This window comes from Manis javanica, chromosome 8 (assembly GCF_040802235.1).
Source record: "Manis javanica isolate MJ-LG chromosome 8, MJ_LKY, whole genome shotgun sequence".
NCBI lineage: Eukaryota > Metazoa > Chordata > Mammalia > Pholidota > Manidae > Manis > Manis javanica.
Genome location: NC_133163.1, coordinates 46,744,431 through 46,765,442, shown reverse-complemented (window position 1 = coordinate 46,765,442; position 21,012 = coordinate 46,744,431). Strand labels below are relative to the sequence as shown.

General features: G+C 34.3%; 1 protein-coding gene across 2 annotated transcripts in view; it reads right to left on the bottom strand.

Moving 5' to 3' along the window:
* ERO1A (endoplasmic reticulum oxidoreductase 1 alpha) overlaps nucleotides 1–21,012 on the bottom strand; it is a 44,616-nt gene that overhangs the window by 22,629 nt on the left and 975 nt on the right. The window contains exons 2-6 of one of the 2 annotated variants that reach the window (XM_037016368.2): nucleotides 13,528–13,647; nucleotides 12,704–12,787; nucleotides 8,557–8,595; nucleotides 1,550–1,626; nucleotides 1,379–1,452 (exon numbers count right to left, since the gene is read on the bottom strand). In XM_037016368.2, coding sequence (XP_036872263.1) covers nucleotides 1,379–1,452; nucleotides 1,550–1,626; nucleotides 8,557–8,595; nucleotides 12,704–12,787; nucleotides 13,528–13,647 — 394 coding nt within the window. The remainder of the gene's footprint in view (nucleotides 1–1,378; nucleotides 1,453–1,549; nucleotides 1,627–8,556; nucleotides 8,596–12,703; nucleotides 12,788–13,527; nucleotides 13,648–21,012) is intronic. The other variant, XM_037016369.2, reaches the window with a different exon arrangement.

Here is a 21,012-nt window from a genome sequence, read left to right as displayed (position 1 = left end):
ACTGAGTGAATCTCTGCTAAACTTGAGGTGAGGTGGGGGAATGTTCATTTCTCAGAATTATGGGGTTTTGGAATGAGAAAGTATAAACATGTACTTGCTAAAACATGGTCATGTTTTATATTAAGGAAAGCATGTTTTCTTTTTTTCCAAAATGAATCTACAAATTAAAAATAAGAACTTTCCCTTTTTCTTGCTCTTTTTTAGGGGGCATTCCAGGATTCATTTTTTTCGTGTAATTACAATGATCTGAATCATTCTTTTCACTGGTTTTTTAATAGATCATTAATCTGTTCCAAAAGTCATAGAAAGACATCAAAACTGAGTTTGATTTGATTGTTTAGACAATTAAAAGGTTGAAAATTCAATTTAGAAAAAGTCAGATACTAGAAAAAGGAAGAATGCGAGAATCCATAAATCTTAAGCAAAGGGTTGTAATGGGTTTTAGGGCTTCTAGATTTTAACAGTACGAGCACTCTGGCTTAGCTTTAGATGTCACACATGAAACTATGGTGCAATATTCTCTTTTCCAAAAGCAACACACCATCATTAAGGAAAATATTTAATAATCCAAGGCCAATATAACAAAAATAGTTCTTTGCAATCTCTACATTTAGCTATTTATACAAAAATGCCTACATAGGTTACAAAAATATATGTATATATATATATATTCATATATAAAACTCAACTAGATATGCAGAATTATAAACCTCAGAGGTAAATTTTGTCCAGAATCTGAGTTTTCTTTTTTAATGTTTTTATTGTGGTAAATATATATAACATAAAATTTACTGTTTTAACCATGTTTAAAAATACAGTTTGGTGGGAGTAGTGACATTCACAATGTTGTGTAACGATCGCCACTTTCTATGACCCCAAATAGAAACTCTGTAACCACTGAGTAATAACTCCCTATCATTCCCTCCCCCCAATCCCTGGTAACTTCAACCTCAAATCTGCTTTCTGTCTCTCTCAATTTGCCTATTCTGGATATTTCATGTAGCATAATGTTTTCAAGGTTTATCCATGGTACAGCATACATCAGAACTTCATTTCTTTTTATGGCTCAATAGCATTCAATTGTCCGTATCCATCATACTTTGTTTACCCATTCATTTGTTGATGGAGCCTTGGGCTGTTTCCTCCTTTTGGCAACGGTGAGTAATGCTGCTATGGACATGGGTGCACAAGCATTTGTTTCCCATCTTCAATCTTTTTGGACATATATACTCAGGAGTTGAACTTTAGGGTCATTCTATGTTTAGCTTTTTGAGGAACTGCCAAACTGTTAGAAACTGAGATTTTAAAAATCATTGTAAAATAATTATTTTTTAAGGCACAATTTTAAACAAAATGCACACTATAGAAGATGTTATACCATCAGCTTCACAGAAGTTGTCTGAGGAATCATCATGTTTGGTCCACTGAAGAACAGCCTTCTGCGTCTCCTCACTTCAAAAAATAAAGTAGTATTATTCTTCTTTTTTAAGTCAACACGTCACATGAAAAAACAGAAAATGTCACTTGCAAAAGGAAAAAAAAATCAAACCTCAGAGATTCATCCACAGCTCCAAGTCGTTCAGCTTGTTCACACTCTTCAAGGAGATTATTAGCTTCTTCAGAATACTAAAATGAAAAGGGAAATAATAGAAGACAACTTATCGCATTTTTTAAACTTAAAAAAGAAAGATTTTGAAGTCATTTGAGCTTCTTTGATAACTGGTACTATCTTTGTGGCTTCAGAATTTTAAAAAAATAATAATAATTAAGACTTCACATTTCTCCTGAAGCAAAAAAAAATCAGCCTCCTGTTTTTATTGAACAAGACATTTACTATTATAGCCACAAGACAAAGAATATAGTTCTCATAACTCATTACTAAAATGTTCACTAAGAAAACCTTTGATGTATAAAGAACACTAGGTAAGGAGTTATGAGACAATGGCCCACATTTCTAATGACCTAACTGTGAGCATCACTTTTCTCTTCCATAAAATAAGTGGTCAGACCAGATGATATGTGTCTAATGTCCATCTCAACTCTAAACACCATGATCCTAAGAATGCCTGGAGCCTACACCAAGTGTTACAAAGAATATTCCAATATCTTTCGGTGTTTAAAATACATTCTTTAACAACCACATTTCTTCCCAATGTCCGAGTCACTTTATATATATATAATATATATATATATATATATTATATATATATATAGCTTCTTGTATTTATATACTATATATATGAAATTCTGCTAGGTATGTATGTGGTACAGGGGAAGCGACTGTGGATCATAAGACTTCACAACACACCAGTCATCAACATCTTATGGCTGAAAGACAACACTGGAAGCAGGTGGTGGCAAATTCAATCATTCAATATTTACTGAGTGCCTATTACAGACTTATTGTTAGAACGACCACACAAAAGACTGTGCTGACCGTGACACTGCTGAGGAAAAAAAGGAACACTGAAATAACTGAAATCATGTGATTTTTTTGAAATATTTATTTACTGGATAACATCTTTGTTTCCATTACACTGGTTGAAACAGCTCAATACAAAAATTATTTTAAAAAATAAAATGCTTTATATATAATAAAGTATTAAAGGGTAACTATTAAGGGGCAAAATATTCAACCTACTCTCAAATGGTTCAGAAAATAATAATATGTATATAGAAAAAGCATACTAAAATCAAGCAAAATATTAAAAATCAATGAATCTACATAGAGTATACAAAATGTCTTTATACTAGGTCTTGCAACTTTTCTATTGGAAGTTATTTCAAAATAAAAAGTTGAAAATACATATCAAAAAATGAAAAAAATTGTTTAAAAATATATATACCTATGTATATTATTATGCTTACGTATATTATTTTTAAATTATTATTATAATTATCTGAATATTAAAACATGTTAAACAAGTACTCTTTGTTCCTATTTAACAATTTAACCAACCTTGTTAAATCACATTTGTCTCAACATTATGTCATTGGCATTTTTCTGAAGAAAAAACTTTTCAATCTGTTATTATTTTTAAATCTTCATAAAATTGCCTATAATTTCCTTCAAAGTTAATTTTTATGGTTGATTTGAAATCATCAATATCTATAATTGACTCTTCTCTGCAAACAGAATTTTCAATTGAGAAAATATTTTCTCTGTAGGTAAATACATGGAAATATTTTAGCCCAGATATCCTTTTTTTCTATTCTACTCTTTCACTTTCACCATTTCTTCAATAAATATTTAAGACAAAAATCATCAAATAAGCTTCTCTCTATCTTTTGAATTATTTTAAATGTTTTGCCAAATACAGATACTGTAAAATTGAGAATGTTAATTTCATTCCATTTCAGGTCAGAATATAAATTTATCCAATTAAAAGCAAGGGTTTCATTAAGAGGAAACTCTTCCCGCAACTGCAGAGATACTCCAAAACACAACTGTAGAAGTTCAGAATTAAATCTGGCATACTATTTGAACTTTCCTCACTTAATGTGTTCAATTCCTCCCTAGTTTGAGCAGGAATAAATTTCCAGGTGTTTATAAGCTTTGTTATAATAATTGACATTTGCGATATCATCAAAGTTGAAATTTGTTTTGTTTTTTCCTTTAAGCATTCCATTCATTGATACTTTGAGTAGTGACTTTCCACTGATTTTAAACAAACTGCAGTCAACATTTAGAGGGCTCATTTATTAAAAATTGATTAATACCACTGAAGGACTTGGGTTGTTTTACACAACAGTTCTTCAAGGCTCAATGATCTATAAAATCTGATTGATGACTGACAGCAAAGAAAGTACTCTGGCCATGCCAAAGTAATATTTTTTTCAGCATTAGCTTCATTTCAAATATTTTATGGCCATCACTGACGTTGGCCTTAGCACAAATGGCTGTTAAATCCAAAAGATTAGCAGGGCAGCAGCAGCCACTGCTGATCCCCCTACTTCCCAGGACTATAAGAAGTTAGCTGTCCCTAGTCATTTATGTCTGACTGCAATTATTTTACCAGCAGGTACCTAGTATATTCTTCTAGAAAGAAAGTTTCGGTTTATTTACAGCTAGAAAGGGTCACAAAAAGGTTATAAAAAGAATGCTAGGCTAAATTCACGTAAGATGAAAAAATAAAAGAGAAATACCATTTGACCAATTAATCCACTCCTAGGATTTTTGTATTATTGGTCATCTTTGTGATAAAGTGATAAGTCTTTAGTGTACATACATTTTACATGTAAGAGAGAAGGCAATACAGGAGGCTAGAAATACAAAGTATTTGGTCAACCAAATCCATCCTAAGTTATTTTAATGTAATTGTTAATATTTTATTTAAAAAATTAAGAACTCAGGACAAATGATAAACCAGACAGGATGCCAAAAGAACAGGTATAAGCCTATTCTGTCCCAGGCAAACCTTGGTGTATGGTCCCTCTATATACTCTTGTTACTTGAGAAGGGCTTTGAATTTTACTCCAAGAGAGAGAACACATAGGAGGATTTTAAACAGAAAAAGGATACAATCTGGTTTTTTTTTTTAAAGTCACTTTGCTGTCTTTAAAAGACTCTAGAGAGGCAAGGGTAAAAGTAAGGAAAACCATTTAAGAGACAGACTACTACAATAATCCAGGCAAGAAGTGATAATGGCTTCAAATACAACAGTACCAATAAAGATTGTAAGATTCTGGGTATATTTAAAACCCTGTAATCACAAATTGAATTTGTCCACTAAAAAAGGCCTTGAAAGAGTAACAATCTTTCAAGTAACAATCAAGTGATAATCTTTCAAAGTAACAATTAACACCCCTAGGGCCCAGATTATAATCTCTAAACACCTCCCACTGAAAGAACTAAGGCTCCTTAGAGAACCAGTTAGTTTCAAGACTGGAGCACAAAAGGACAAAATAAGCCTACAGTACTTTTTGATAACAGAAAGCAAAAAGTCTACCAACATTATGAGGAACATCTCAAAGGCCACAGTCACTAACTTGAAGGAGCTCTAGTAGCCAAAGATGGAACAAGTCAAGCATCAAAAGGAACAGATCAAAAGGTATAGGTGATTACAGTAGATTCCAAGACATTAACTATGTAAAAACTCATAAGTGCATAATAATACTTAAAAATTTAAAAATTATGGGGTACCTCTGCAGGGTGCTGGGGCACCCACTTCCTAATATTCTGAAAACTGGTAAACAAAAGAAAAGATGAAGCACTTATTCTGTCTGTCCTGTATAAACTCTATTTCAGGGCATCCAAAGAGCTGACAAGAAAAGGTCTTTATAGAATAGTAATAGATAGTAAATATAGAAAGAAGTATATAATTAAAATATCAACATTTTCAAATCACTGATAAAGCAATACAATAGGATAATGATCATTAAAGCTAAAATGTTCAGATAAAAAACTAGTGGGGAACGTTATAATGGATATATAATGAACGTACTGATCAATCTTAACAACATGAAAAAATGGGAAAACCGGACATTATGTGTCTCCTGATATGATGCGACAGTACTAATACTGCAACTCTGATGAAAACATATCAAAAAATGAATCTGGTCAATGGAACAGAATAGAGACCAGAAATTAACCTACAGTTATATGGGAAATTAAGATATGACAAAAGCAAGAATATCTAATGGGGAAACCAGTGTTGGGAAAACTGGATAGTACATGCGAAAGAATGATACTGGGCCCAACTGTTTCAATACCACAGACAAAAATAAACTCAAAATGGATTAAAGACGTAAACATAAGACCCAAAACCATAAAACTACTAAAAGGCAACAGAGACACCACACACATAAACATCTGAATTAGCAACTTTTTTCTGGCTACATCTCCCCAGGTAACGGAAACCAAAGCAAAAATAAACAAGTGGGACTACATCAAACTAAAAAGCTAAACAGTGAAGGAAACCATCAACAAAACAAAAACACAACATACCAAATGGGAGACTACATTTGCAAATGACATATCTGATAAGGGGTTAATATCCAAAATACATAAAGAATTCACACAACTCAACACCAAATAATAATAATAATCTTGAGTACAAAGTGGACACCTAAACAGACATTTTTCCAAAGACAAATGAAAAGATGCTCAACATCACTAATCATCAAACAAATGCAAATCAAAATGGGATATCACCTCACACATTAGAATGGTTAATATAAAAATAAATAAATGACAAGTGTTGTCAAGGATGGAGAGAAAAGGGAACCCTAGTACACTGTTGGTGGGAAGGCAAACTGGTGCAGTCACTATGGAAAACAGTCCGGAGGTTCCCCAAAACATTAAAAATAGAAATACCATATGATTCAGCAATCTACTTCTGGGTATTTACCCAAATACAAAATCACTAATTCAAAAAGATATATGTACCCTTATGTTTATTGCAGCACTATTTATAACAGCCAAGATACAGAAGCAACCTAAGTGTCCATCAATAGATAAATGGACATAGAGGATATGATACATATATACAATGGCATATTATTCAGCCTTAAAAAAGAATGAAATACTGCCATTTGCAACAACATGTATGGACCTAGAGCTTATTAGGCTAAGTGAAATAAGTCAGGCTGAGAAAGACAAATAACATATGATTTTCATTTACATGTGGAATCTAAAAAAAAAAATCAAACTTTTAGAAACAGTAAAAGAGTGGTTGTCAGGGTAATAGAGAAAAGGGAGAGGCTATTAAAAGGGTACAAACTTCCAGCTATAAGATGGGTGAAGTCTGTGGATTTAACATAACATGACTACAGTTGGTAAACAAACTATAGTATACAATTGAAAGTGACTGCAAGTAGAACTTAAATATTCACCCCCAAAAAAGGTAACTATGTGATGATGGATGAGCTAATTAACTAGATGGGGGAATCCTTTCACAATGTATATCAAATAATCACAATGTACATTTTAAATATCTTACAATTTCATTAATCAATTATATATCCATAAAGCACAATAAATAATTTTTTAGAAATGAATCTGAATCTGACAAGCCTTAACATCTAACAATTTATAGAAAATACAGTTATGTGTTAAATGACATGACAGGGATATGATCAACTAAATGCATAGTGTGGGAAATTCTATAAGACAATGACTCATTTCCTTCAACACATCGCAAGGAAAGAAAAAAAAAAAGGGATGGGGAATGGCCATGGATTCAGAGACCTAAGAGAAAGGAAATACACAAGGAGTACAAGCAAGTAAGTGCTAACGAACAGAAAAAGACCACAATGACGGAGGTGTGCCAAAGTGACACAGGAGCAACTGAAGAAGTTCCCAATGGCCAAAACTGTAACAAGCTGAACAAGATAAAGTAGCACCAGATTATAATATAAAATACAAAATAAATACCTATGATAGTAATAAATGCCTGAATAAGTAAGTAAAGGGAGGGAAAATATAAAAATCTATTCTAAAGAATTCTGAACAATTTATACCCTCAAGAAGAGGAAGCCCCCCTAAAGCACAGGCTGGGCACAGTGATTTCCTTCCAGAGAGTTCAGTAGTATGGAAACGGTGAAAAAGAGTGAATCTACAATGGGGAAACCTGACAAAAACTACCTCAGCCAGGTGATTAAGGTTAACATGAAAAGTGACAAGCCATGCTGACAGTACATGCCCTTGACATGACATAATGAAAATGTCACTTTACCTCTGTGATCTTCCTCTCTGAGACACATAACCCCCATCTAATTGTGAGAAAAACATCAGACAAATCCCAGTTGAGGGACATTCCACAGAATACCTACTAACTAGCACTCTTCCAAAACACATTATCAAAGACAGGAAGAGTTTGAGAAACTGTCACCGCCAAGAGAAGAGTAAGGAGACATGGCTGCTCACGGTAACGTGGAGCCCTGGGTGGGGTCCCGGGGCACAGACAGGAGCTCAGGCAGAAACTAAGGGAATCCACACTGAGTATGGACTTCAGTGATAATGCGTGAATCCTGGTTCATTCAGTATAACAAATGTGCCGTTCTAATTATGGAAGAAACTGGGAATGGGGTATATGAGAACTCTGTACTACCTTTACAGTTTTTCTGTAAATCTAAAGCATTATAAAATTAAAATTTTACTTAAAAAGGAAGAAAAAGAGACATGAGACACATAAACCTAATGTAATGTGTGGAGTATGTTTGAATCCTGTTTCAAACAAACTATTAAGGCACTTATGAAACAACTAGAGAAATCTGAACCCTGACTGTGGTTATATTTTAAGTGTCTTATCTTTAAGATATATATGAAGTATTCGTAAACAAAGCGATTTATCTGAGTTTGGCTTTAATATTGGGAGAATGAAGTGGGAAGTACAGATGAACAAAATTGACCACAGATTGATAATTGCTGAAGCTGAATGATGTGTTTTTTCTCTTTTTCTATTTATATTTCATAATAAAAGATACTAAGGAAAAAAAACAAAAAATTATCAAGAGGTTTCACTATAAAGGGGAGCAGAGAAGTGGGGCACTAGTTGGTAGGAGAAATGAGTTTTTGTTCAGATACTAGACACATTAGGAAGTATATGAACATACCTTGTAGCTCGCAGATTTAATTCCATCAGGAATTTCATCCTGAAAACAAAAAATCCTTTTATATGACATTTATTCTATCTTCTGAAAAAAACATACTAAATTTCTATGATTGATGGGAAAAATTCATACAACAAATTATTGAAGTTAGATTATTTTCAAACTGGGCATAGTTAGGCAGTTTTTATATTGTGTTTTAAAAGTAAATAAAATATTTCAACAACAAATTATGCTAATGAATTGTTGATCATATACTGTATTACAGCATGGAAATGTAAAAATAGTCACTTTGCTACGATTCCTTTTGATGGTCAAACTTTTCCACATTCAGCTACTAGAGGACCCACTAAGCACTGACTTGACATTTGACCCGTGTCCTTTTCACATTACCCCAGTAATCTTTAGCAGCATTTTCTTGTTTTGTTACGACAAGATACTCTAGGCTCATCTTGTATATTTCTTCTTGCAGTCTTGGAATGAAACTATTTTTTAAGGAGTCTTAGTTCTTTTCAGAGGAAAAGAGTAATGGTTTTTAGTCATGTGTTGGCTGCTTACTAACTCCAGGCCCTGTCTGCCTCTCCTCAAAGTGATGCTGTGAGTAGAGATAACAGTGTATGGGGGAGAACTCTGTAAATTGCACGGCCCTGTTCCAATACTACGCATATTCTTGAAACAGATTGCCTCTGTCCAAAGGGAAGGACCCACACAAAGACAATCACTTTATTGTGTACCCTTCCAGATTCTGAACTAGGTCAATGACTATTGTTTTCCTATGGCCAGGGTAAATCGTTTCTACTATTTTTATATAATAAACCATGCCAAATTTATAGGTCAATTTCCACAGAATTGACATCTTTATAATATTCAGTACTGCTTCACAGTTATCTTTGAACACCTATCCAACTATTTTAGTAAATGAAATTCCTGGTAGAATTGCTAGATCAAAGGCTATTTATTTCAATTTTTTAATCTTTACCCTTAAATTTTAACCTTTAAACTTTTCAATTTTTTCTTTTATATATATATTTGCCAAATTGATCTCTAAAAGGACCTAACCATCACAGTGGTCATTTCTGATTCCCAGGCTAACACTGGATATTGTTATTCTTTTTCATCATCAACTAATTAATAAAGGAGGTGAAAGAATGTTATTTTCGTTCAGTGTAAAGAGAATAAACAATTGGTCTTTCAGGTTATAGAGATTCCAGTCTCTATAGGCAGACTATCTGCCTCATTCAAACAGTCTCTGGATTCTGGGGTGTAAAGCAAGGGTATAGATTTATAGCACCAAGAATGAGGAAGAAGATTTCGATTTTTATTATTTTTCTATCTCCTGCTGGGTCCCAGGGTATCACCTGAACCAAGTCTAAAAATGAACTGAAAAGGAAATCAAAGTGTTGACAAAATGGAAGCTGGTCTTGATTCCTTGTTTAGCCCAAAAAGGTATAAACAAAACAGCAGCAGACCATCAACTATGTTTAACCTTGGACATAGATTAAGAGAGAAATACTGTTTTGGAGTGATAATTGCACTGTGCTCATGAAGTAATGCTTTTTTGATACATACTGAAATATTTAATATAAGATTTTAAGATAATGTACAATATAAATGCTACATATGAAAGCTGATTATTTAGGCTGAATCAAGTGTTTCAAAGTATTTTAATCACTCTGGTTCCAATAGATGGCCCTACTAGGAACTACTAGAACTGAACCCAGGCTTGCCCCAAGGAGAACATAAATGGTTCACTCTTTCATCATCACTTGGAGTGGAGTTTCTCTGTGTCTCCCTCCTCTGACCTTCTCTCTCCTCTGTTCTCACAATGTGTATACCTTCAGTATCTCTCTGTTATTGAGCTATGCCATTTGTCTTGAAATGATCACTTAGTATTTCTCTCCCCCACTAAACCATAGGTCAAGATAAGCACTCATCTATTATGCCCGTGTCCAGGCACACAGTAGGCCCTCAAAAAATATTACTGAACTAAATTACATTCAATTGCTAATTGACATTCCTTCACCAGTTCTTCTCTATCTTGAAACCAGTTCAAGAAAAAAAGAGACTATTGGCATGAAAGGCACTCTTGCTCCAGGTCTGCAGAAGGTGAAATAACTAGATTCTAACTCAGTTCCTCAGTACAAATTGCTAACTTTCACCTCATTCTTTTTTAGCATTTCTATAGGTTCAGATCAAATAATAAACATCTATGTTTTAGCATCCCTTAAATGCTAAAATTGGTTGTTTTCTCTAGGATTTACAATAAAATACTCCTCATCCATCAGCCTGTAAACCTGGGAATCAATAAGTTATTACTTAATGCTAAACATCTCTCAGGTTTTCTGCCCTTTCCAATCTTTTTCTCAAGGTGGCATCCCCTACTTCTATACTTCAATTATCAGAAATAATTGTGATTTCAAGATGAGATTCAAATTTGCAGTAATTGTAAAATGATTTGCTTGTTCTGACTAATGTTAACAGTATCCCATTTAATGTATAAGTGCAATTAAGTGCCTTAAGAATCTACTGTATTTTGAGTACATCTAACGTCATATAAGCAAGTATTTGGTAAATCTGAATTTCCCCAATTAATTTTTTCCTATTACAAATTATAAATGCTAGAACTTATGAAATGCAATGAAACATTTAAATTGGTAATATCACTTTAATGATATGCACATGGCTTAATTATAGCAACATAAGGTGTTTTACAACTTAATCCTTGCATTCTCAAAAAGCTGTGTCTGTGATGATTAATTTAACTAAAAATATGCTTCTCATTCATCTAATGATAAAATACCCATAAAAATAACTCATATGTACCTTCATTTCACAGGCTTGATAGGTCTATATGGAAATATTTACACATATAAAAGGAAACTGCTCAACACTGTAACACTTCACACTCAGTAGGATGACTACTACCAAAAGCCAGAAAATACCAAGTGTTGTATGTGGAGAAACTGGAACCTTTGTGTATTACTGGTGGGAATGTAAAAGTTGTACATGTCACTGAGAAGACAGTATGGCACTCCTCAAAAAATTAAATATAGAATTACTAACTGATCCAGCAATTCTACTTACAGGTATGTACCCAAAAGAATTGAAAGTAGGGACTCAAACAGATATTTGTACACCCATGTTCAAAGAAGCATTATTCACAGTAGCCAAAAGGTGGAAATAACACAAGAATCAATCAGTTGGTGAACAGATAAATGAAATGTGGTATATACATGCAGTGGAATATTATTCAGCCTTAAAAAGAAATAAAATTCTAATACATGCTATAATATGGATAAACCTTGAAAACACCATGCTAAGTGAAATAAGTCAGACATGAAAGGACAAATATTGTAATGATTCCCTTTATACGAAGTATCTAGGATAGTCAAATTCATAGAGAAAGAAAGCAGAATAGTGGCTGCCAGGGGCTAGAGAAAGGGGAGAATGGGAAGTTGTTTTTTAATGAGAATGGAGTTTCAGTTTGGAAAGATGAAAAAGTTCCAGAGATGGATAGTAATGATGGCTACACAACAATGTGAACAAATGTACCTAATAACAATGAACTGTACACTTAAAAAATGGTGAAAGTGGTAAATTTTATGTCACATATATCACAATAAAAAAGTAAAATAAAAATATATACTTCCAAATGGAATAAAAAAGGCTTCATTGAAAAGTATAAAATTTTCTGTTTTCAGAGTAGAATCACTCAAATCTTAATGATCTGATAATTCCTAAGAAAAATCAGGTGCTTTGTCCAACTTTTCTCAACCCAAGGAAATCCAAGAAAAATGATATACCCATAAAAAAAGGAAGGGATTTTGTTTAGACCTCGATTAACTGCATTACAGTATAAACATAACTTTGGACATGATGTAAGAAGAAAAACAAATATCAAGCCAAAAGAACTATAAATCTCACCAATAAATCAAAGGATTATATTAACCACAAAATTTAAATTCTATTTTTATGAAGCCAGAATAATTCAAAATAGGTTTCATATTTGTAAGTTTAGGTTTTTAATATGTAAATATTAACAACATATTTAGCCTAAGAATTGAAATAGTATTTATTTATATTGGCCCCTTTTACAATGTTGAATTATTTGAAAAAAGATGTAACAATTCTTAAATGTGTACATGGTTCTTACCGACTGACAAGGTTTGACAGCACAGTCTCTTCTTCCGCACTGGCTGATATCATTCCAGAAAGGACAGGGTCTCTTTAGGTTTACCTATAAGATAATAGAAAAGTTATAAACATAAGACTCTTGATATTTTAACTGGCAGATGTTGAATTATGAAACCAGAAGTGATCATCACGGTATTCCCTGCAATTATTCTATTTCTTCTACTGGCCAGCTGTTGAGTTCCAGTGGCTATATAAATGCATAGTCGGTTAAAGTAAATTGATAGACTTGGTTAGAAAGACACAAGCTGCTACTAAACAGACCTTGCATAGATGGCAACTAGAAGCCAAACTAGTTCATATGATCACTGTTCAATTCAACTGATACTCTTTTAAAGTAGCAGTTGTGAACTTCAACTGCATACTCCAATGATCAGGTTTTCTAAATTCTTTCACTAGGTATCTCAAGATAATATATCACAAATGATTTGTTAAAATAATGTAGGTCAAAATAAAATTATGCTTCTTCTAAAAATTACTTGATTTACCTGTTTTAATTAATTTGACTCAAGCTGATGTTTTAGAAAATTATCAACTTGCAATTCTGGTAACAAAAGATTCTCTTCTGACTTGAATTTAACCAATTAGTTTCCAACTCTAGAGAACAAAACTCAGTAGTTCAAATTAAAAGTATCCAATGGGTAGTTTGAGAAGCACATGGTTCACTCTGCTGAACTAAATTTTAAATAATAGACACAATCTTGAAACTCAGTAATTCCTAAGAAATTTAATTACCCACTTAAACTTTAAGTATTCTTACACACAAATAAATTAAAATTAAAATACCTTGTAATATCTAAAGTAGTTGCTTTCAAGAAGTTCTTGTAGTCTTGGGAAAAGCCTATAGTTATTAAATCTATCAATGGTTTCAACATCACAGGTACAGTCATCCAAATAACCACTAACCTGTGAAAAAAGAAAGGAAATATTAAGTCAAAACATCTTAGATACAATGCGGTTCTTTTTCCTTACATGGATATGATAAAACAGCTCTCTACCCAGCCAACACTTATTCTCCCTCCTCCCCATAATTTTCTAAGATGGGGTATAACAATATTCTAGTAAAGTTCTTGCCCTTACTATATACCTAAAGGGACGCACTGGGTAACCTGTAAGATGTATTGAGCTAATAATGACACCCACATATGCAAAGAGTAGGTCCCCTGCAGCCACTTTGTAACCTCTTTTCAAGCCTGACCAAGAATCTGGAATTGAGACTAACACAGAGAGAAACCTTTCTGGTGGCTACACCAGTAAAAAAGTAAACTCAGACCATATTCCAACATGTGAACTGAGAAGCTCATAAGCGAGTTAAGAGAGAGAGAAAAGATTTTAAAAGATACACAGAAAAGCAGAGATAGGGGATGAGAACATATGCGACCAGGACTTCCTGAAGTCTTCTAGCTCCCATTCCACCTGTCTGTCCTGAAGCCCAGTTGCATTCCCATCCTTGGCCTTCTTTAGATTCTGTAGTCCAATTGTCTCTGCCCTCCCTTTAGGTTCCCACAGGATATGTAGGTCAGAGACAAGCTTGGTGAATGTATAAAAAAGAAGAGATATTGGATTTATAAAGAGAAATAGTACTTCATTATAAAGCTGTAACGACCCTCAAAACTGGACCATTACAATTTTTATAGGTTTCAGTTGGTACTCAGAAATTACTTATCATTAGCAACACTGAGACAGCAAATTGACCAAAAAGCCAATCCTGACCTTCATATGTTTAAAACTAATGTCTTAACTGTATTTACCAAATTAAATTTTTAAATACACCTATCCTAGGATGCAATGGGAAACCATATTATAATCAGACACTGCTATCAGGTATCAAACTAAAATTCTAAGTCCATTTGAAGCTAGGCAAACACCTACCAGCATTAATTAAACATTGCTTTAAGTAACAAATACATCATAACTTAAGAAAAGTAACTAGAATTTTTTTTAATGTACATTATGCTGCAGAAAAGAGATCCTTATACTTTTGTCCAAATATTTTCATTACAAACTACTTCAGGTTATATTTCGAGAAGACTTATTGCCAACAACAAAAAAATAATTTAAAAATCTACTGGTATGGAAGCAAATAAACAATACTTTACTGAAATACTGAATTTAGGTGTTTTCTCTTTGGAATATGTAAAATCCTATACTACCTTTTAATTTTAGAATACTGTAAAACAGTGACATAAATTTTTCCCCTGAGAGAGAGATAATATGTTGAATGGTGGCAGCAATATTCGAGTTAAAATTTTATACTAATTTGCCTAGTCTTATTTATTTTGGACTAATTCAGTTTCTAGAAATATGAGCTACAAATTTTGTCTCTGTAATAACTACTTTCATTTCATATGCAAATTTGTCCTTGTTTCCTGCTAAAAACTCTTGAGTGTACAAAAATCTGAGAGTCCTAATTTTGGCCACCAAGAAAACAAAAAATGCTTATAACTTAGATGATTTAAAATCATAGATAAATTTTCACAAATGCCTTGCCTAAATGGTTTTCTTGGCTTCACTGGAGATGGCTGGTAATTATAATTTGCTTTGTTTATGTCACCGTATTCCTATTATGTCAATATGTGTGTGCAAATTAGTTAGTAGTTTAAAACCTATACATACTTAAGGTACTATACAAGAAGATATGTCAAAGAAATAATCAATCCTCCCAAGTTTCCTTCATATGCTACATCTAAGCTTTTCTTCTTCCTTCCTAATTACAAACTTTAAATAGAATTCGTGCCTCATATCAGAGTATCATAATTCCTCCAGGTGGTAAAGATACCTCGAGACAAATGGCTTCTCTCTCATTTTTCACATCTCTTTCTTTTGAGCTTAAAAAACAAAAGTCTGAAGGACATAAAATAGCTACTGTTTTTCCCCTTGGACACAAATTAATATACCAAGAAAAAGTCACAAAGACTGCAAAAGCCCCAAGGTCACTTGCCAGATACATACATTAAGACACAAGAAGAAATACACAAAAAACCTGAAGAGTTTGAAGCAAGCCATTTTTTCCCCCTGAGGAATTCATTTTTAACGTAAAAATCTGATCTTCACCACTCAAGTTCAGGCTCTGCCCTTTTTGGGAAGCTGCCCCTCAGGAACCATTCACCCTCTGCTGGGCTAACTGCCTCTCCCATGTGCTCCCATAACACTCCACATACACCTACTTAAGAATTACCCCACTGTATTCAATTTGCCTATTTCATTCCCACCCACTATAGTTTCAAGTCCTTGAGAACAAACTGATGTTTATTCATTTTTGTATTCTCAATACTTAGCACTGTACTTCCAGAAAGTACACAGTAGCTGCTCAATAATTATTTGTGGAATGGTTGAGTGCATGAATGAATGCTATTAGCACTTTCATTCACTAGAGACCAGCACCCACTGTCTAACTAAAACTAGGTACTACCATGCCTCCTATGGTTGGTGCTCAGTGCTCCAGGCCACAAGCTGAAGTGGCAGGAATGCACTCACAGTGCATGGAAAGCAAGCAGCAAAGGTAAACCTTTTGTGTCCAACACTTTACCAATCTATGTCCTAATTTACAAAGGAAGTTGCAAGAAGCCACAAACCAGAAGGAAAAGCAAGATGCATCTAGGGCAGAGGTAGCTTAAAGCCTAGAGTCCTCAAAGAGACATAAGGCAGGACAGTGGCTGATTTTAAAATTTCTTCTCCTTAGCTTACAAGTTGAGTAGGAGGCATTCCCAGCTACAACAGGTAGCAGGGCAGCCAAGGACATAGAACAAAGGAGGCAGGGGTTTCAATAGATGGAGAGAGCCCAGCAAAGGAGAGACAGGAAGATACTTAGAAATCCAAGCCATCTGACCATCCAGATAAACCTTCCTACAGGCAGCAGAACCTGGTCCCTGGAAGGAATTCTTGCAGGTATGATACCAGGCCCAGTTCTGGATACTAGAGAGGTAGGCATGTTACCAGAATAGGGTCTCAGGAAAAGACTAAGGTATAAATCCAGTTTACAGACCTAGAGCAGAATCTCAGAAATAAAGTCAAGCCTTATTACCTAAACTAAGGCCAAAAGACAGGTGCTGATCTGTAACAAGGATAATCTGATGCTGCACTTCAGAATGTGCTCAGGCTGCTTAAATAACTATGATGCTATCTCCCAAAGTGAAACAGAACTCAGGCCCTACCAGAGGAATATAAATTTTTAAAAATACATGTCCTCCCCCATACACACGAAGTAGTATTTGCATGCTAAAATGTGAAGCTCTCTGCTCTAAGCTTTGGGTAGGGCACCAAACCAACAGCTGACAATTAAAAGACCCCTGTTGGTATTATAGGGAAGCCTGACATAACACCACTCAGTTACTAAGTCCTAGTCTCTTAGAGTTGGAAAATCTTTGAAGGCCTTGTCTTGCAACCTCCCGAACAACACAGCAGTCCTGTCTACCTACCCTCAAGGAGGCAGTGGATGACAATGGTCAGCATGCAAGCCCTGGAGCCAGGCCTTCTTGAGGTTGAATCCTATCACTGCCACTTATTAGTTGTTGACCTTACCCATGCTTTTAAACCTCTCTGGGCCTCTGTTTCCTACCTGAATATAAAATAGCAGTAATCATAGTTCCCATCTCAAAGTGTTGGTATCAAAATAAAACGACATTGAACAAATGCCCAGCAAATGTTAATTATTATCACTGTACTATGCTTAAGTGCTTCCAGTGAAAGGGATCTTACTATTTCCCCAAAACAACCCACAACATTGTTTTTAATGAATAAATTTGCAGTTAAAAATTTCCAAAAATGTATAGCCCCAACGGAACACAGAACTACATAACCAAAGGTTGGCTGCCGGGGGCACCTCAATTACTTTCTCCATTGACTCTGATAGGTTTGGACCAAAAAACAAAATACAGAAAGCAAGGGAAAAGAAAATAGCACTGGCCTGCCTGCTCACTATTCTTTGGTCAGAGGCTTCCTTAAGTTTGCAATGAAAGACGAAACAAAAAACACTTTCTAAATAGTTTCCTTGTGTACCGACTTCTAGTCCTACCATAAATGATCTTTTTTTCCCAAAGCACTATAAGAATCCTCATTCTCAAGAAATATGAAATACCTTTTAAAAGTGCTCAAGGTGCACTTGATTTGGCAAAGAACTTTTAACTGTATTTAATTTTATTGTGTTTTGTGACCATTAAAAAGAACATGAAAAGTATTCACTTATGACAGAGCAGACTGGGACAACTCTGTTAATGGAAGCACGAAAACACCAAAGATTCTATGCTAGGTAGTTGGAACCATTCTAAGAACATGTAATGCTAAGAGCTATTTCTGCTTTGAAGTCTTGGTCTTTAGAACTTTAAATTGTTGTTAAATGAGCCAAAGTATAGCAACCAATGTGAAACACCCTGTCCTACACACTTGGTTCAGAAAAACCTGGAATGTAGCAAGCACTAAGCATCAATCCTGGGATTATATCCACCCACCACCCAACATATTATCAAGTATCTCTTCCATGGCCCAGCTACTCTAACAAATAAATACTGTTTTTAAAATTTACCTGAGATTCTAGAATGGTAAATCTGCTAAAATATATGTATGCAAGGTGTATTTACAATGCACTTCAGATGAAAAACAATCCGTTTTTGCAAGTAGCCATTCTGTATTATCTGAACTACTCCCTTTCATTAGACTGACAGAGATTCGCAGCACTCAGGTAAGTGCACCTGAGTGTTATTAGCACTAGCCATATTAAGACTGATGAGCCATTTTGACTATGTAGGAGTTTACAAACTTGTTTCTAACTAGTTTACATGAAAAAGATGTCCATACTGCCTCCATAAGTATCTGAGCTTCAATATTTCTTCTAAGGTTATTTCTTTTAAACGTATCCCAAACCCAATTCATTATTACATTCATTCTCTCTAGTGGTACATACTGGGGGTAATGTCAAAAAGAAATGAGAAAAAGTCTTCATTTACTTCAATACCTATTACAACAAATCCAACAAATATTATTTTGGTTTAAAGAAAGGGTGGGTTCCTGATTATGGGGTTGTTTACACAAATTCTACATCGCCTTCTACACCAAAGGGGGCAAAAAGGCCAATTTTCTGGTAAAAAAATGTTTTAATAGAATGATTTTTTTAAAGTGGGGGTTGTAGACAAGGACAGTTAGCAAGTCCCAGACAACTGGTCACTACTTCCAACCACTAACACCGAAGAACAGTTATCAAAAGAACTTACATATAGTGAAAGTGGTTTTAGTAGGATTTGATTCTCTTAAGTACATGTAAAGATTCATTTGGAGCCATCAACCAATCTAAAAAATCAATCCCGGAAAAATATGCAAATGCCTTGCCAAATAGAATAATAAAAAGAATACACTCCTGCTAGCATATCCTAATTTCCCTAATACTCGCTGAGCACCAATTACATACCAGAGTCAGAACTCCTGAGTATCAAGAATTGGGACTAAATTTTTAATTTCTTAATTCATTTTTTCATCTCTCAACACCTGCTCACAGTAGGCCTTGATAAATGTTGTTGAATTTGACTGCTTATTTGTAGAGCTTTGTACATTTTACTTTCATGACTTTCTAAGGTCGAGTGACTAACTACATACTTCTCTGACTCAAATCAGAGCTGATATTCTGTTAACTGAACCGCCACTACAAGCTAGGCACCCAGGCCACATTATGATGAGGGGTGAATGTGGAAACACAAGGCAGAAGTGATAAGAAGGGCTGCCATCAGGGAGGGAAGAAAGGGAGATGACTTAACAAAACAACCAACAGAGCTTTGCAGCTAACTGCATACTGCAAACAGAAGCAGAAAAGAGTTTAACTTCAATTCCCAAACTTCAGGTGAAAATTTAGGTTTTCACTTAGTTTCTTGCAATATTTACTAACTTGTTTTTTAAACACAGGATCCTTGCCTCTCCTCTAGCCCCAGAGAACATAATTCACAAACTGCAAGCTCTGCAGGGCAGGGATCATGTCATAGTTGTTTCTGTATTCCAAACACCCAGATCAATGTACATGGCGTTTATAAATGTTTGTTGAATGAATAATTTGCACCATTCATCTCCTTATCTTTTCTTTCTCCAGTTTTTCCCTTTATCTCGCTGTTTTTGTGTGCATGTCTATATGTTTGTTCCTATAATCAGGACCCACCTTTCACTGCTCCTCTCCCCTCTTCTCCCCTTATAACCATCCCTTCCATTAACCATAACAGAACTAAAATATACTTTTGTTTCATTTATTGAGTTGGAATTGATGGTCTCTGTTCCTAAGTTCATTTAGGTAGACCATTTTAAATCTCCCTTAAAATTGTTTTTTATTATGTGACCCTCAATTTACTATCTTTAAAGTTGACTCTGAAAATAAAAACAGACAGCCACTCTTGTTCTAAAAGGAAAAGTAAGGTGTCTAACAGATTTTGTGTTGGGGGAGGACTTGAACCTTGAAAAATGATGAAATGGGAAAAAAGTTTAAGCACTAATCAGAAAAAGAAAACTACAAAAAATTTAAAGCTCCCTAATTTTAATCAGATAATCTAAAAAGGTTATTGGGCTGGGGGGAGTGAAAGTTGAAAATCTCAGCATGTACCTTTTTATTCCATTATCAAAGAAAATCTACAATGCAGTTGAAAATGTTACATGAACATCTTTCAACATTAAATACCTTATCTTAAAGTCACTTATTTCTACCTATTTTTTAAATGTTTAAATTTTGTGAAACATATTTGTAATCAGAAGAAAAAGGACCCTTTTTCCATTCAAGTACTTGATTGTGTGCTTTTTACAATCACTGAAGGGAAAGGACCTTTTCAATCTCCTAGTTGTAAAGCAGCAACCAACTTCCTTTCAACTTCTCTTTCACTTCCCAAATAACACCACAACCCCCAAAATCACTCAGCAGAACAAAATCCAACAATATAAGGCAATGAAAAAGATATCTCTTCCTCTCATAGTATATTTCAAGTGTTCTTTACCCTGTGAAATTGTATCATGGTCCCTACACATATAATATGTCATTTCTGATAATAAATTAATAGTAAAATTCACTTAAAATTAACAATTTGGATACCAATCCTCAATGTTGCATAAAATGTAATTTTTGTCAACAGAAGCCAACCAAAAGCCAACAAAAGCAATATTAAATACGGAATATTGCAGATCCATAAACTTGTAAATGTCTTTGAATTGTTACTCAAGGAGCCCACATCTCTTACTAATAGGAGGAAATGATTATAATAAGCTTGTAAGCAAAACTGCGCACTGAGGAGTAAGAACCATCCTCCCAATTCA